The 19,331-nt window shown below is 35.2% G+C and overlaps 1 protein-coding gene across 1 annotated transcript; it reads right to left on the bottom strand.

Annotated features, from left to right (window-relative positions):
• Positions 1–1,216: 1,216 nt before the first annotated feature.
• LOC107804342 (heavy metal-associated isoprenylated plant protein 3-like) lies at positions 1,217–3,432 on the bottom strand. The gene is made up of 5 exons (XM_016628226.2): positions 3,296–3,432; positions 3,017–3,182; positions 2,539–2,819; positions 2,060–2,147; positions 1,217–1,949 (listed from the first exon to the last, which is right to left on the bottom strand). Exons 1-5 carry the CDS (start codon positions 3,302–3,304, stop codon positions 1,498–1,500), a joined length of 996 nt encoding a protein of 331 aa, XP_016483712.1. The 5' UTR covers positions 3,305–3,432; the 3' UTR covers positions 1,217–1,497.
• Between the last annotated feature and the right edge of the window lie 15,899 nt (positions 3,433–19,331).

Raw genomic sequence — 19,331 nt, 5'->3', positions numbered from 1 at the left:
ATTATTATATACTTTTAATTAATGCGGCATGATTTTTTAATTACTTAATTTGGTTTGATTCTCAATTAAAGAAACCCCTTAAATAGGCATTTATGTTAGTACACTCCAAAATAATGCGGCAGCTGTCAATAGACCTTTGTCCTTTTCATTGTGAGCAGTAATTACATTTTACCACAAATAAAAAAGGAATGAATGACAACAGAAATTTAAAGTTACATGTGGAATTTTTTTTTACTTTTAAAGTAATCTTATTTCGTAAATATTTTAAAACGTAAAACTTAAACTCAAATATAAGAAGAGTACCTGGAGGTCATACAAGTAATTGGAACTCAGTACTTGAATATTAAGATTGATAAATAAAGTTCCTTTTTAACAAAAATAGAACCTCTACTTAAATTTTTGTCATTTTACTTGTGAGGAATAATGGAATCACATCCTAAGATTTCATTAACCCTACATTTGGTAATAATTTATTCCATGCCCAAGCATACTGGAATATTCTGGGTAAACCATGAGTGCCATACTTTTTAACTTGCATTATTTTCTTTAAAGTATAGTACTTTCCCGCCCCAATTTATATGGCAGAGTTAATATTTTGAAAGTCAAACATTTTTTTTTACTTTAATTTTTTATATGCCTTTTAGATATGTTGATTTGTTAAATATTGTTATTTATAGTTCTTTTTACGTAGTACTTAAATGTATAAATGTTGTTTCAAATTTGCAATCAAAATTTAACTCTCGAAATTTGAGATTTCAAATGTTAAATTTTGTTTTAGATTCACTATCAAAATTAAGAAATTGACTCTTGAAATTCAAACTTCACACCCGTATAAATTTTGTTTCAAATTCGTGATCAAATTTAAAAAATTTGACTCTTGAAATTCAAGGGCAAAGGAAATACAGTCGGATCTCTCTGTAACAGCATCCCTATATAACAATATCTCACTATAAAAGCCAAACTATTTCAAAATCAATTTTTAAGTTATGTTATAATAGATGTTCTCTATAACAGCACTTCGCTATAACACCCAAAAATATTCGGAATAAATGAGGCTATTACAGAGATATTTGACTATATATATGAGAAAATACAAATTTTGTTTGAAATTCGAGTTTCACCGATTCGAGTTTTTCACCATATCCTAACATTAAGTAATTTAGTACCGGGTACCGCACAAAAGAAATACATGCACCAACTTCAAATGCAAGACGGCTTCAACTAAACCTTATAGTCTTTCACTAAATAACATACAAAATTCGAAACAAACGAAATTCTACGGTTCAGACCTAAGCTAACTAGCAGTGGAAGACCATCTGAACAGCAAACTACCATTACACAATTTTTTAAATTAATACTTGCCCATTTTAGTACCCTAATTACATACATATAATTAATAATTATCACCAGCCCTCACTTTATCTACAGGTTCCAGCTTTGAATTCTCTAATATCATACGTTCTAGCCAAAAAGAGTTTCGATTACTTTCCATTTTCATCACATAACACTACAAGCATTTGGATTCTCATCACTAAAGAGTTGAGGGGCATGAACTGATACAGGGTATGGATTTTGAAACTGGTCAGCTGGATAAACCGGCCCGTACATATACGGGTATGGATACCCAAATTGGACCGGTTGCTGCATTTGCTGCATCATTTGCATCCCATTACCTACATTACCAATTATCATCTCTCCGCCACCAATGCCGCCTCCTTCCTTACCCTTCCCCTTTCCTTTGCCTGCGCCTTTTCCTTTTTCACCACCACCACCACCACCACCATTGTCACCGCCTTTCTCTTTCTTCTCTCCACCTTCCTTCTTTGCCGGAACAATTTCAACTTCCTTTTTCAGGTGCTTCTTCAGCGTCTCGGCCAAATCCTTCACGTCCATTGACCCTGTCACAGTCACCAAATCCTTCTGTTTGTCTATTTTCATCTCCTTGTACCCTGCAATCACCAAACATGCATCAATTTTCCGTTATACCATTCACAAATATATCCCCAAAAATTCAATAAGCCAAATATAAAGTCATTATTGTGCATAGTTCAAATCTAACCTTTGGATTTAGTGACAATTTTGTAGATCTTCTGAATACATCCTTGACAATGGAGATGCACCTTAAGCACAGCCGTGCTAATCGGAGGCTGTAGAACAAATTGCAACGTAAATCCTAATAAAAAATGCTTAATGAATAATAATAACAAATCTCAGAATATTCCATGAATAATTTCTAATTATCACTTGTCAGTTTGACTAATCATGGCTAGGAGTGCCGTAACTGATATAGTACGTGAGAGGCACGTAATTATTTGAAAATTGAAATACTGATTCTTTTTTTTTTTTGAATGAAATACAGTGATGTGAAATATTATTTATTTTTTTATTTTTTTGAATGTGATGAAATGGCGAAGAAACAAACTGACTGCAACAAATGCGCCAATACAAAAAGAAACCGCTAACATACGCATGTGAAATTTGGGCTCATGATTATAGTGGCGCATAAAAATAACAGTGGAGTCAGTAATTTTACAGTACCTCTTTCTCTTTGCTTTTCTTATTGTCTTCTCCCCCTCCTTTGTTTTCCTTTGGATCCTTGTTTTCCTTGTTCTGCTTCTTCTTTTCTTCGGCTCCGCCGCCGCCACCGCCACCGCCACCGCCGCCATCTTTTTCCTTGCCGCCCTTCTTTGGTACCGGCGAAACCAGTTCAACATGCTTGTGTGTTTTCTGCTCCACTTTTTCTCTCAGCATCACCGGATCAACTTTTCCGACTACCGTCAACTTTTTTGAATCGGCATCGCACGTAACTTTCTCCACACCTTTTCAATTAAAAACACGGTGCACAAGTTAAAACAATTATACAAACTGTCAATTTGTGTAAAATTAAAGTCACACACAAAAGCAGAGAAACAGGGCACTACAATAAAGAAGAATAACAATGACAAACACAAATATAAAAAAGATGTGTAATTTTTTTTAATAATCTAACGGAGTACGCCATTATGGATATATATACCTTCGAAACTGCGAATGGCTTTAACAACTTTGGAGACACAGCCTTCACAATGAAAATCTGATTTCAGAACCACAGTTAAGTTCCCGTCGTTCTTCGCTCCTCCTCCTCCTTCCTTCTGCAGTTCGCCGCTGTTTTTCTCTCCACCTTCATTCTTCTTACTCTTCTTCTACAAATTAAAACCGAAATATATACAAAAACAATCACACACTGAAGAAAAACAATAAAAAAAAGAGAATAATTAACAAAAATGCAAATTGAAACTGTTATTGCAATTCTTACCTCGCCCATTATGATCTTTCAGAACTTTCTAGAGAATGAAATATGGAAACAGAATGGAAACTGAAGGGCGGAGTGAATTTATAATGGGGGGAAAGAGTGGAAGAAGGATAGTTGTGTGTGTGCGAGAGAAGTGGAGAGTGGACCGTGTGGTACAGTGAGCTGTCATGGGAATATGAGAGATGTTATGATGTCGTAAGCATACATGCATGCTATGTTATGATGATACTTTATGCATGGCGGAAAAAAATCATAGGGGTAATACAGTAACTAGGCAAAATACATAGTTTATTTATCGACCTTGTACTTAAATCCCTCTTACACACTTGTTCACCACGGGAATAATATTACACACTTAATCTTTCAAAAGTGTATCAATAACATACCACTTTTGACCAGTCCAAGTAGTAGTCTATGCTGTGTATCACACACGCGTCTCTAAATTAAAAGGACTCTTTTAATCACCCAATCCTTTTAAAGATCCAACTCACTCAAATAAAAAATTCAACAATTGGTGCACACCTTCTCCACCATTGCAAACCCTTCTTTTTTGTAAAAAAAAATATTCTGCCATAGTTACCACAAAAATACTAGTCGTAACACCCAAATAGATACACACAAATAACATATCCAAAAAAACTTCACTGGCCGGAATTTCACCTGAAACTCCATCTCCGACTAACCCTTCATTTTGGTATTATCTCTTCTTTTTCACAAAACTCAATAATGGTGAGCATGAAGAAAATAACGAAAAGGAAAAACTTCAGTTCTTTATTTGGCACAATTGAAAGAACCAAAAAGACCACTTTGTTAACAAAATTTCAAAACAAGAAATTGAAAACTTAATTTCTTCTGCAATTCTGCCCTTCTCAGTGACATAACTACCACCAAGAAATTTTCGGAGAAATTTCGAATCTTGAGCAACCAAAAGAAAATGGAATAGGAGAAGGTTGAATCGGGAAAGAAGACGAAATAGGGGGAGGGGAGACGAAACCTGGGGGGTGGGGAACTAGGAAGAAAACGCGGGGTGGGGGTTGGGGCGGGGAAGAAGACAAGAGCGGGAGGGGTTATTTTTTATTTTTTTAAATTTGTTAATTGACGTAAAAAGGAAAAAAACTTAAAAATTAGACACGTGGATTCTTTATAAACCTTCTAACATGAAATTCTTAACATTACGCGCCTGTGTTATGTGAGGAACATGCAGGTGTCACGTAGTTAAAGTGGTGTGTTATTGACGCACCTTTAAAATGTTTGAGTGTGTAATATTATCCCCGTAGTGAACAAGTGTATAAGAGAGATTTGGGTACAAGGTCGATGGGTTGTATTTTGCCACAGGAACTATAATGAAATGAGTTTAAGCTAGCGTTTGGTTATAGATTCCTAAATTTGTTTTGAAAAATCTGATTTGGGTGAAATTTGGGTTGAAGATGAAAATATGTTTGGACCATCAATTTTCAAAACATATTTCTTTTCTTTTTTTTTGAAAAAATATGAAACATGACTTATACCCACAAATTCTAAAAACTATTACATATACCCAACAATACCTCCATTAATAACATTCATTGTATGATCGCAAACCATAGTCTTGAGCATAAATAAATTTGGTATACAATTATCATTTTTATAATGAATTACATAATACACTCTCAGATGATCGAGAAGACGAAGCAATATTGTTACAAAATAATAAATGGTGGGCTCTTTTATAAAATACAAAAGTTTGGAGCAATTTTTTAAAAAATATAATAGTAATATTTTGGGCCAAAGCCAGCTCTTCAGCTGATTTTGGGATTTGGGTTTTGGGAATTTGCTAAAATATGGATAAAATTTATGAACAAAATGTAATTGCCTAAAAAAACCAAATAAATTTTGATAAATTTATGGCCAAACGGGTTCTAATATTGTGATCTATCCCAAAAAGTATTTACACAATTAATGTAGTTAACTACAAATGAATTCTGAAATGAGTTTTAAGTCTTGTGATTCATAGTACAAAAGGTATTTACACAATCCATTTAGTCAAAGCAATTACAAATAAGTACTCTTATCTATTATAAACATTGATAATTTGATTAAAATAGTAATTAATAATTTGCATCGACAGTAAAAAAAAAATTACGTTGTCAATTACACTTTTTATATACGATAGTTTTTCCTTTTAAATATGTCCAAGAAAATAATATATTACTTCATCCGTACCAATGCATGTGACATCCCTTTTTTTCACTTAGTTCCACCAAGAATGTCATATTTTGATATTTAATATTTAACAATTTTACTTAAAAATACCCATTTTATGAATTATGTTAGACTATAGGTTTTTAAAAAAAAAAATTACTTCGTGCCGAGTCAACCACTAAACATAAATTGGGATGACAGGAATAATATATTCCGGCATATTTTACCCTAATAAAATAATTTACGCTCACAAATATCTATGATCTATTTTATACCACAAAATTTAAAATATTTTCTTTACCGGATCAAATAACATCACATAAATTAAGTTAGGATGGAAATAAATATAACTTAAATCCTTTTTGAATTTACCAAAGTGCCTGTGCTTTAGGACGATTGGGCTTGGGTAATTGATAGGAAACCTCGTTCGGTCCGTAATATGTTTTTGATGGTGGGCCGAGAAGATTAGTGAGAGGCCTTTCTGACTTTTTGGGCCTTTATAGGGCGTGTCGCTTTTTGTACTTTTGTCTATGTCTTAGCTGTAAAGCATCGACCTACTGAAGTCGTCTTTTGCAAGTCCACCACCATTAGGATTTCTTTAAAAAAACAAGGGAATTTGTACATTCTCAAGACTCAAGAGTAGAAGACGCTTCTTTGTTTTTATTTATTTTTGATTTTGGGTGCATGCTTCGTTGTTCCTTCTTTGTCTTTCAAAGGGTATGGTGAAGTCTTTCCTTAATATGTTGACTTAGTTCTACACTTCATGTGTGTCGAGGCTAAGGTGAATTTAGAATTTTACTTATAAAATTATGGTTCAAATCTAATAAGTAGAGTTTTAAATATAAATCCATACTCCTTATCGAAGGTTAGAATTCGCCCCTGCCGAGAAATGGTTCACAAAGAAAAAAGAAAAGTAAAGGGAAAAAGAGAAAGGCCAAGAAAGAGAATGCTAAATATAAAGTGAACAATGTTTTTTTTAATAAATAAAGTGGGGAGGAAAGTGTCTGTCCCACAATTTTAACTAATATGAAAAATTAAGAAGTATAAGAAAACAAACAAGGAGAAGAACGAGGGAAAATACTTAGAACAATGTGAATAAAACAAGAAAGAGAGGTTCGTGTTATTTTCATTTGAAGTCCTACGAAACATTTTTCTTTAACCTCCTCATATGAAAGGGTCTGTCGGATACATTGTCGTTAGTTTGAGGGGGCCGAGAATAAGAAAGATAAGGAAACAAACAAAGGAGAAGGAGAAGCACGAAGGAAATTTTAAAGCAATTGAATTAAACAAGAAAGTCTGTAACAATGGTTCCGTTGTATAAAAACAAAGACGATATCCAGAGGTGTAACAACTATAGGGGTTTCAAATTACTGAGTCATACCATGAAAGTGTGGGAGAGAATGGTAGAAATGAGAGTGCGAAACACGTGTCTATTTCAGACAACCAGTTCGGGTTCATGCCGGGGCGATCTACCACAGAAGCTATCCACCTTATTAGGAGGATGGTGGAACAATACAGGGATAAGAAGAAGGATCTCCACATGGTATTTATTGATTTAGAGAAAACGTATGACAGGGTTCCTAGGGAGGTCTTATGGAGCTGCTTAGAGGTTAAAGGGGTCCCGGCGGCCTACATTAGGGTGATTAAAGATATGTATGATGGATCTAAGACTCGGGTTAGGACAGTAGGAGGCGACTCCGAACATTTTTCGATTGTTATGGGGTTACACCAAGGGTCTGCATTCAGCCCTTTCCTATTTGCCCTGTGATGGATGCACTAACTCATCATATTCAAGGAGATGTGCCATGGTGCATGCTGTTTGTTGATGACATATTTCTAATTGATGAGACACGAGACGGCGTCAACGAGAGGCAAGAGGTTTGGAGACAGGCCTTTGAGTCTAAAGGCTTCAGGTTGAGCAGGACGAAGACGGAATACCTCGAGTGCAAATTTGGGGCTGAGCCGACGAAAGCGGGAGTAGAAGTGAGGCTTGACTCCCAAGTCATTCCTAAGAGGAGTAGTTTCAAGTACCTTGGGTCAGTTATTCAGGGGATCAGGGAGATCGACGAGGATGTCACACACCGTATAGGGGTGGGGTGGATGAAGTGGAGGTTAGCGTCGGGAGTCCTATGTGACAAGAAAGTGCCAACGTTACTAAAAGGTAAGTTTTATAGAGCAGTGGTTAGGCCTGCCATGTTGTATGAGATCGAGTGTTGGCCAGTTAAGAACTCACACATCCAGAAGAGGAAAGTAGCAGAGATGAGGATATTGAGGTGGATGTGCGGGCATACAAGAATGGATAAGATTAGGAATGAAGATATTCAAGAGAAGGTGGGCGTGGCTCCCATGGAGGACAAGATGCGGGAAGCAAGACTCAGATGGTTCGGGCACATTCAGAGGAGGAGCACTGAGGCACCGGTGAGGAGGTGTGAACGACTGGCTGTGGTGGGCACGAGAAGAGGTAGAGGGAGACCTAAGAAGTATTGGGGAGAGGTGATCAGGCAGGACATGGCGCGACTTAGGATTACTGAGGACAAGGCCCTTGACAGGGAAGTGTGGAGGTCGAGCATTAAGGTTGTAGGCTAGAGGAAGTTGTGAGTATTTCTACAGCACACTAGAGTGAGACTAGCCAGTTAGGAGTTAGTCTTAGGATGCTACTGGTCAGCTACTGATGCAGGGCTTTATCTGCTGGATATTATTATATCTTCCATCTTTTTTGTATTTCCTATATTTCTTATATTGCTGTTATTTTTATTTTATATTATGTTATGTTATTTTATGTTATTTTATTATGAGTCTATTGATAGTACTAATATATCGTCTCTTGTCGCTTTCTTGAGCCGATGGTCTCCTGAAAACAGCCTCTCTGCCCCTCGGGGTAGGGGAAAGGTCTGCATACATATTACCCTCCCCAGATCCCACTTGTGGAATTATACAGGGTTGTTGTTGTTGAATTAAACAAGAAAGTGACTTTGCTGTGATTTTCTTTGAAAGCATTTGGAATCCTAGGAAATTTTTCTAACGCCTTTAAATAAGGCAATACCTGTTGGTACCCAATATTTTCTATAATATTTTTAAAATGCATTTGTACCTTCAAATCAATGCATTAGCATCAATTAATATTTTTTCTATAATTTCTGAATCTTTTAAGGATTTTAATTAGTTTATCCCAGTATTTTATTATATAAATAATTACTAATTTCATTACAAATGGCTTTATAACCATTTTTATGACCTAATTCTACTATTTATATTTATACTAAGCTTTAATTATTTTACAAATAGCCACATTTGCATTTTAGGGGTTATAATTACAATGACTTTGCAGTTATAGCCTATACATGCATTATTATATTATTTTACCAGAAAATAGCTTTTTGTATTTTTAAAATGTTGAGTGATTGTTTTAAAATATTTTTTTCATGCACAAAATTCATTTTTTTTTATAATCTGTTAATTATTTTTACAAATTATTTTATTAATTAATTGGGTATTTAACAAATAACCCTTTTAATTCCTTTAATTTCAAGACCTAAACCAGCCCAAACCCCTTTAAAACTTAACCCAATTCATCCCTAGACCCAAATCTGCCTACCCGACCCAATAACCCCTCTTCAATTGTGGCCGTTGATCTTTAAGATCAACGAGCCACATTAACCCTTACCATAATTAAGCCTAACCAAATCCCTAACCCCCTCATTCTCTCTGATTCCGTCGCCTTCGTTCCCTAACCCCTCCGCTTCTCTCTTAATCACACCCTAACCCTAATTGTCGTCCGGCCAAAAAACTCCCGTCTATGGAGTTTCTATGTGCTCTCCGACCCTTACCGGCCTTCTACACCTCTTGGCTGTTCGATTACATGGATTCAACTTGAGTTTTTGTCCGAAACTGGTTTACGGGCATGTCTAGAGCCATTTTCGTTTGTGAGTATGGATCTCCTCCTATTTTAGTTTGAATCTATGGGTTTTAGACCGAGTTTCTTTATCTCTACTATTTACCCTAGTTTCACTACCATTCGAATCCGTTCAGATCTTTGTAGATCTGGAAGAATTCAAGTACTATTGGGTATTTTCCTTTGAAAATCTTTTGTTCTAGTTAATTGCTTCGATTTTATTCACTCTTTCTGAATTTAGGGTTCGTCCCAGACTTTCTTCAAAGATTTTTCTAACTTTTCAGTGTTTAAACTAAATGTTGTTCACTATCTCGACTGATTCTCGCGTATATACATAAATTCTTGATGTTTCTGTCTGTTACACTGATTTTCTTCCACTTGTTCTCCATTATTTGTTTATTTTTCTGTCAACCCAATGTATTAATTGATTCTATTTAGGGTTTGAACAATTTTCCCTAATAAAGAATCAGTATTCCTTGGGATCTTTGCGTGATTAATTTCTATTAGGGTCTTGAGAAATCTTTCTTGTTAAAATCAATATTCTTTGAGATGTTTTTTACTGATTCGAATGACTGTCCTGTTAAAATCAGTGTGTGCTGGGATTTACTTGTTTCCTTATTTGTGACCTTAATTGATTATACTTACCCTAATTAGTTATTAGTAGTTTGGGGATCTTACTAACGCCCTATATGGTATGATTTTGATTTATTACCTTAATTGAACCTAGTTCTGACCGTTATTTGACTATCCCTAATTAAAAGGGTCTTTTCTGGATTTCTCTATATGAATTGATTCTATAATTGGATGATTGATTCTAATCGATTGAACTGTGATTCTCTTTACTTTATTTGTTTTACTCCCTAAGTACTATATATATATATATATATATATATATATATATATATATATATATATATATATATATATATATATATATATATATATATATACATACATACATTCTGCCTTTTAAACAGACGAACAATAGTTCACAAATACACTCACACACACTTTACTCTCATCTCTGCTACTTGTATTCATTGCTTGTCTAGTCGGCTGAAAGCCAAGGCTAGACTATTGAATCCTGCATACCTTTCATCTCCTATTTTCTTCCTTTAACTAGTATGTCTCTATTCCTAATGTCGCTTACTATACCATGAAACTTGAACCTATGTGCTCTTTCATCTGTTACTGCTGTTGAATCCATGTTTCTCCTGTATTTTAGTTAGCATGTCTAATGTTATGTCTAACTTTGGCCTTTTTATGTTTATCACCTTAATCAGCATGTGTAAGTTTCAATCTTTCCTGTCTTTGCTTTAAAATCTGCATGCTTACTTCTGCGTCTAAGACTCTTAACTTTCTGCCTAATTAACTTCAATTAGTATAATCATTTTTGTATAGTTCAATCCCTGTCCCTTCTATGAATTAGAATGACTACTCATACATTTTATGTTTCCATATGTATTGCCTTAAGCAGTGTGATTACTTCATCATTAAGTATAACTTTCTTGTTAAGACTTTAAATGAGTAGTCTATATTCTAATGAATGCTAAGAACTTGGGTATTGGATGTCAATCAACCCTTGTCTGTTCCATGTCCTTATTGCTCAATATGCTCTCACTTTCACCCTATTTTATGTATTTTTGGCTTAAGTTTCCTGTGTTTCCAACCCCTGACCCCCTCTATGTAAAATTACTTGCCCTCACCTAGAGTTAATTAACAAACAAAGATTGGATATGGGCAATATAAAGTGCTATGACTGGCTTCTACTTGTTGTTTGCTGAACTTTTTAGAATATTCCCAAACTGTCTTCACTCTTAATATGTTTTCATCTTTAAACTGCTTTCATTCCTAGTATGTTTTCACCTCTAAATTGTTTCCACTCCTAAAGCGTTTCCATTTTTAAACTATTTTTTTACTTTTGGTCTGTTTTCCTAAAGTTATTCCTACTCTGTCAAACACTCTCACTCCTACTCTTAGGACATTTAGGATCCTGCCCCTCCAGTGTGCGTACTGCCTAGGAATCTATGAGATTCTTTCGAACTCTGGTACACTGGGGATGACACTTCGACACTGCACAAAAGCTACTTCTATGTTTGAAAGGATCTGGATATGAGCATTGCCCGGGGTCCCTGAGGCTCTTGGGAACTTTGACACACCAGGATACCTTCTCTTGGGCACTGTGAGACTATCGCACCTTGGGCTGGTTGAAGGCCTGGTTTGCCAGGTTTATTCTTTGGGCCTCTATTCAGGCTCCCTATAACATAGTTTGTTCCTTCTGTAATTCATATGGTCTGTAATAATAATTCTTGTATTAGGGAAATTAGTAAAAAAGGAGGGATTCTTATATAATTTTTGTGGAAAAACTGGGTAAAAATTATGTCCTTAGGCTTATTATGACTATTTGCTTGCATTAGAGATCATGTTTTTAGGATTATCTACTTGCATTAGAAACCATGCTCTTAGGATCATTTGGCATATTAGAAAACATGTTTATAGGCGCATTCATTTGTTCTGAAAAATTCTAAACTTCTGCATAATCATGACCACTTTGAAATTCTGTCACTAAGTTGCTAATCCTGCCTAATAAACACGTTCATTCTTTTATATGCGTTAGAAATCATGATTTAGGACTGTTATTACATTCGCTTTAATACCACACCTACATCGTGTAAGATCAGTAATTACTACGTTAATGAGAAAATAAGTTGAAAAGCAGTCCCAACGCCCAAATATCATGTTTTAGAGATAAATGTGTAAAAAATAAGTCTGGTATGTTCCGCACCTAGACATCATGTTTATAGGGCATAATGAACTCAAACTGCTAGTTTTAAATTGGTTATTAGAATTTTGGTTAACAATTAGATATCATGTTATAGGACATCTCATATCCACGCCTAGGCGAGCCTGTAGGTAATTAAAATCATGCAATTGATAAAAATGTGCTTTGCTTAATTATTTGTGAACTGCCTAGATTCAACATGTCCTAAAATCAGTAGGCAAACTAATTAGGTCTCTATTACCTCGCTTTGGCACAATGCTACATATGTTCTGCTTGTCATGTTCCCCTAGATATCCTGCTCTAGGATCTTTTTTGAAATATTTGAAGTCTTGTTGTTTGAGACGTGCTGTTGTTTTGCTTATTTGTGGAGGTAAATGTGAGCCCCCTTAATTGTTCTTTACTTGAAAGTCTTAATTGTTTTAATTGTCGCCTAGATTTTTCTCCTTTAAGTACCTTAGGAAAGTCTAGAACTGCCTAAATTAGAGGTCCTAAACACCCCCAGGGCCATAAGGGAGGGACGAGTAATGCACTCATAGAATTCGTTTAATCAAAATCGCTTATATAACCACTAAGGGGAGGGTAATTGGGTAGTAAAAGGATATGATGACATGTGCGCTAATGCCACGTATAACCCCTCTAATTGAGGAATGTTTACCGGGTATTGTACAGATGTGATCTTGTAGGCTAAAACACTTAGGACCCCTTTTACCCCTTGTTTTAAATGTAATACCAATTTGTCTAATTTTCTTTATCTGTTTATAAGGCTAATTTACATAATTTGAGTTCGGCCGGGATCCACCGTTGTGGACCGCGAGGGTGCCTAACACCTTCCCCTCAAGGTTATTTCGAGCCCTTACCCAAGTCTCTGGTAATGCAAACCGGTTTTATGAGTTACTTGCTTTAGGTGCCCTAACGCACCTTAAATCCGTTAGGTGACGACTCTTCAAATTCCGTACCCAATTCCCAAAAGGAAATGAGTTGTTCCCAACGAATGTCGAAACCCGGACTTCGCGAGGAAAAAAGGGGCGCGACAATGCCTAGCTCGGGGGATCTGAATTTTTTGATGTATAGTGCTCTTTTAAAGAGCACTATACCCATTTGAATTATTGCTATGTCAGTTAACCGCATAAGACTTATTGGTGGGCCCACAAATAGCTATAGCGCGATACATAACTGCGCTATATATATAGCGCGGTTATATAATGCACTATACATATCCGTCACATTAGGTCAGCATAACGCTGTTTAATCATGCGTTATACATATATAAACACTGTTTTGCATCGCGCTATACTTTAACAGCCAAAATGCCGTTAAAATATAGCGCGGTGTAAAACCGCGTTATATATAAAAATGTAACTTTTTTTAAGCATTAAAAATGTATTTTGAATTAAAATCAACAACATTTAGATTCCGGACTCTTACTATCCCTAAGTGCATCACTTTAGCTTTAGAATATAACAAAGCTCTTCTCTAGCCAAAATCAATATAATGCTAATTAAATCGTTGGCATATTGATAAAAATTAAAATCTTGAGATGGCAACGAGTTTTAGACAAACTTGACACTGAACGTTAGCTTTTGATCTTGCATATAACATTTGGATTTTTATTACAACTGTATTTTAGATTACAAATTACTCAATCACATGGTTTTGTACTTCAGAGTTTCCTTTAGCATTTACAAATTTTCTCCTAATTATGGTAAATACGTACACCAAATATAAGTTGTTTATTATTGTAGTGTATAAGGCTAGAGCAATGTGATGATTTGACTAGTGTGCATGTGCTCCGACTAGAGCTACCGGTGGCTCCTCTGTGACAGCTCGTGCGGTGCTTTGGTTGCACCGCATGGACGTTCTCGGCCTCTACCCCGGCCCGGCCTCTGACGGCTCTAGCAGGGGCGCGAGTGTCTGATTATTTCCGGTTGTACGTGTCCTCACCATCTGTGAGAGAATAGAATATCGAAGTTTAGAACTTTGAAGTAAACAAATCTTCACAAGGAATCAAAGAAGTGTAACATTCCTAATAGTTCCATAGCCTCCCGACGATAAGTACAGACGTCTCCGTACCGCTCTGCGAGACTCTAATAAACCGGCTTGTAACTTATGATGTTTCGGGTCTTGGGAAGATTTTGTATGTATTCTTTTTGGGAGTTGTTATTGTATATGTCAAGCGACATTTCTCTCAATTACTTCTTTATTGTTGATGTTAGTGATTTAGATCTATGTTTTCAATTTCGCTGTTTTTCCACAATATTAAGCTTACCTAGTCGTAGGGACTAGGTTCCGTTACGACGTCTTATTAAGGGTAAATTGGGTCGTGACAAGTTTTTGGATCTTCTTTGACTCTTTATGTGCCACTTTTACGAATAACCTTACATACCATTATTTGACTCCTAAATGCTATTTTCTTATTAACTCAACGATAATAGAAAAAATAGAACAAATAAATGAATACTAAAGAAACAAACAAGAAGAAGATGATGAAGAGTACAAGAAAACATATAAATTAATTATTGCTTCATTTTTCCACGTCTATCCATGCTATTTTATATTTTTTTCTCCAATTTTTTTATTTGTTTTATCATTAAGTTAATGTAAGAAAGTGATTAGTGACATTAAATAATAGTATAAATCGCAATTCTGCAACAACCAACTTATTTATTTCTTTTAATTATTTTATCATTAAGTTAATGGAAGAAAGGGATTAGTGACATTAAGTAGGCGTTTGGACATAAGAATTGTAAAATTCGAAAAAATAGTGAAATTTTTTTTCAAACGAAAATGGTATTTGAAATTTAGAGTTGTGTTTGGACATAAATTTCAGCTTGGGTTATTTTTGAAGTTTTGTGATTGATTTGAATGAAAATTTTGAAAAATGTTATGAATAGTTTGTACATTGGATACTACATTGGATGCTACATTGGATGTCCATGTTGTGAATAACTTAAAGATTAAATTTCCTACTTTATGTCCATCATCTTTACTTTTTATGCCTATAAAAGGCCATGTAATTGCAATGGAAAAATACATCAAAGTGAAAGAAGAAAACACTTCTCCCTTCTTTCTATCTCTTCTTATTTACATTTTACTGCATTACTTTTATTTTATAACACGTTATGAGCACGAAGCTCTAATTTTATTCTTAACTCCCGCTAAGTTGAGCCATATTTTATTAAGAATATGAAAATTCCCCAGTTTTCAGTTGGACTCAAGATTAATAAAGATAATATATGTCTTCTTGATAGTGCTACAACACACACTATTTTAAAAGATAAGAGATATTTCTCTTATTTGGTAATGAAAGAAGCGAATGTTAATACAATATCCGGTAGTACAAGATTAATTGAAGGTTCTGGAAGAGCCAATTTATTACTACCAGGAGGAACAAATTTGGCTATTGATGAAGCACTATATTGTAGTAAATCTCAAAGAAACTTATTAAGTTTCAAAGATATTCGCCAAAATAGCTATCATATTGAGACTACAAATGATGAACAGATTGAATATCTTTATATTACTACAATAATGTACGGTAAGAAATATGTGCTTGAAATGTTACCTGCTCTTTCCTCCAGCTTATACTACACAAGTATTAGCAGGATTGAAACACATGCCATAGTAAACGAGAAGTTTACTAATCAAGATAATTTTATTATTTGGCATGACCGGTTGGGCCATCCTGGTTCTAATATGATGCGTAAAATAATTGAGAATTCACATGGACATGCAATGAAGAATCAGAAGATTCTTCAATTTAAGGAATTCTCTTATGCTGCTTGTTCTCAAGGAAAATTAATTATTAGACCATCAACTATTAAAGTTAGGATGAAATCCCCTGCATTTCTGGAACGTATACAGGGTGATATATGTAGGCCCATTCACCCTCCATGTGGACCATTCAAATATTATATGGTTTTGGTAGATGTATCTACAAGATGGTCACATGTGTGCTTACTATCAACTCGCAATATGACATTTACGAGATTGTTGGCTCAAATAATAAAGCTAAGAGCACAATTTCCAGATTATGCAATTAGGACAATTCGTCTTGATAATGCTGGTGAGTTTACATCCCAAGCCTTTAATGATTATTGTATTTCAACTGGGATAACAATTAAGCATCCGGTTGTTCATGTTCATACACAAAATGGTCTAGCAGAATCATTGATCAAACGCCTCCAATTAATTGCTAGACCAATGCTTATGCGAACAAAACTTCCCATTTCAGTATGGGGTCATGCTATTTTGCACGCAGCAACACTTGTGCGGATAAGGCCCACAAGTTATCATAAAGTCTCCCCATTGCAATTGGCTTTTGGTCAGGAGCCAAATATTTCCCATCTTAGGATCTTTGGTTGTGCGATATATGTTCCAATTGCTCCACCACAACGCACAAAGATGGGTCCTCAAAGAAGGTTGGGGATATATGTTGGATATGAATCTCCTTCTATTATAAAATATCTAGAGCTGATGACTGGAGATTTATTTACGACAAGATTTTCTGATTGCCATTTTGATTAATCAGTATATCCAACATTAGGGGTAGAAAATAAGTAGCCGAAAAAGAAGATAGATTAGAATGCATTATCACTGTCTCATTTAGATCCTCGAACAAATCAATGTGAACAAGAGGTTCAAAAGATTATTCATTTACAAAATATTGCAAATCAATTGCCAGATGCATTCACTGACCTACCAAGGGTGACTAAGTCAAATATTCCAGCTGCTAATACTCCAATTCGAGTTGATATCCCGGCAGGACAATTAATTAAAGCAAATGAGTCTAAGCCATGCTTGAAATGTGGTAGACCAATCGGTTCTAAAGATAAAAATCCTCGAAGAAGAAAATGAGCAAGTGATCAAAGTGAACATAACACAGAGGTAGTGGCTCAAGAAGAGCCCCAAGACGTAACAAATGATAAGACCTTAGGAGAGGTCCAGGTACCTGAAAATAATGAAAATGAAGAGATATCAATAAGTTATGTCTCAACCGGGAAAAGATGGAACCGAAATAATATTGTTATCGATAACATTTTTGCTTATAATGTTGTTGTTGAAATAATGCAACAAGATGAGGATCTTGAACCAAAATCTGTCAATGAATGTAGACAGAGAAATGATTGACCAAAATGGAAAGACGCTATCCAGGCCGAGTTAACTTCACTTGGAAAACGTGAAGTCTTCGGACCCATAGTTCGAACACCTGAAGGCATAAAACCAGTAGGGTATAAATGTGTTTTTGTGCGAAAACGAAATGATAAAAATGAAGTCGTTAGATATAAAGCGCGACTTGTGTCACAAGAGTTTTCCCAAAGGCCTGGAATTGATTATATGGAGACATATTCTCCTGTAGTGGATGCTATCACCTTTAGGTATCTCATAAATATGGCAGTGCAAGAAAAACTTGATATGCATCTAATGGATGTTGTTACAGCCTATTTGTATGGATTATTAGACAACGAAATTTTTATGAAAGTACCTGAGGGATTTAAAGTGCCAGAAGCATATAAAAGTTTTCAAGAAACTTGTTCAATAAAGCATCAGAAATCTTTATACGGATTGAAACAATCAGGTCGTATGTGGTACAATCGCCTGAGCGAATACCTGTTGAAAGAAGGGTACAAGAATGATCCAATTTGTCCTTGTGTCTTTATAAAAAGGTCTGGATCTGAATTTGTTATAATCGCCGTGTATGTTGATGATTTAAATATCACTGGAACTCCTGGGGAGCTTCCAAAAATAGTAGACTGTTTGAAGAAAGAATTTGAAATGAAAGATCTTGGAAAGACAAAATTTTGTCTTGGTCTACAAATTGAGTATATGAAATATGGAATATTTGTCCATCAATCAACATACACCGAAAAGATTTTAAAGCGATTCTATATGGATAAAGCACATCCATTGAGTACCCCGATGGTTGTGAGATCACTTGATATAAAGAAAGATCCATTCCGACCTCATGAAAATGATGAAGAGCTTCTTGGTGCCGAAGTACCATATCTTAGTGCAATTGGGGCATTAATGTATCTTGCCAATAATTCCCGACCAGATATAGCTTTCTCAGTAAGCTTATTGGCAAGATTTAGTACTTCGCCAACACAAAGACACTGGAATGGTATTAAACATATATTCAGATACCTCCAAGGGACCATTGATATGTGTTTATTTTATTCAAATGAATCCAAGCCATCATTGATTGGTTATGCAGATGCAGGATATTTGTCTGATCCACACAAAGGTCGATCTCAGACAGGCTATTTATTTACAAGTGGAGGTACAGCCATATCATGGCGTTCGGCAAAACAAACTATGGTTGCTACTTCTTCAAATCATGCAGAGATAATAGCCATTCACGAAGCAAGTCGAGAATGCGTTTGGTTAAGATCTATAACTCTTATAGAAAAACGTTCAGCAAACATGTGGTATTTCTTCGAAAGAGAATATTCCAACAATATTGTATGAAGACAATGCTGCATGCATAGCTCAATTGAAAGGAGGATATATCAAAGGAGATAGAACAAAACACATTTCACCGAAATTCTTTTTCACTCATGATCTTCAGAAGAATGGTGAAATAGATGTACAACAAGTTCGTTCAAGTGATAATTTGGTTGATCTGTTCACTAAGGCGTTACCAACCTCAATATTTGAAAAGCTGATATATAAGATTGGTATGCGTCGTCTTCGAGACATTAAGTGATTTTTCATCAGGGGGGGGGGTAACTACACGCTGCACTCTTTTCCTTAACCAAGGTCTTGTCCCACTGGGTTTTCCTGGTAAGGTTTTTAATGAGGCAGCAAGCAATGCATATTATAAATAACTATGTACATCCCAATATTTTTTTTGTAAGTTTTTAATGAGGCACATTATCTTACATGGACATCTAAGGGGGAGTGTTATGAATAGTTTGTACATTGGATACTACTTTGGATGCCCATGTTGTGAATAACTTAAAGATTAAATTTCCTACTTTATGTCCATCATCTTTACTTTTTATGCCTATAAAAGGCCATATAATTGCAATGGAAAAATACACCAAAGTGAAAGAAGAAAACACTTCTCCCTTCTTTCTATCTCTTCTTATTTACATTTTACTGCATTACTTTTATTTTATAACAAAAAACAGCTTTTTGCAATTTTTCGAAAATTTTCAAAATGCATCTTCAAGTGAAAATTGAAA

This window comes from Nicotiana tabacum, chromosome 18 (genome assembly GCF_000715075.1).
Source record: "Nicotiana tabacum cultivar K326 chromosome 18, ASM71507v2, whole genome shotgun sequence".
Lineage (NCBI taxonomy): Eukaryota > Viridiplantae > Streptophyta > Magnoliopsida > Solanales > Solanaceae > Nicotiana > Nicotiana tabacum.
This window is presented reverse-complemented; position numbering and strand designations above follow the sequence as displayed.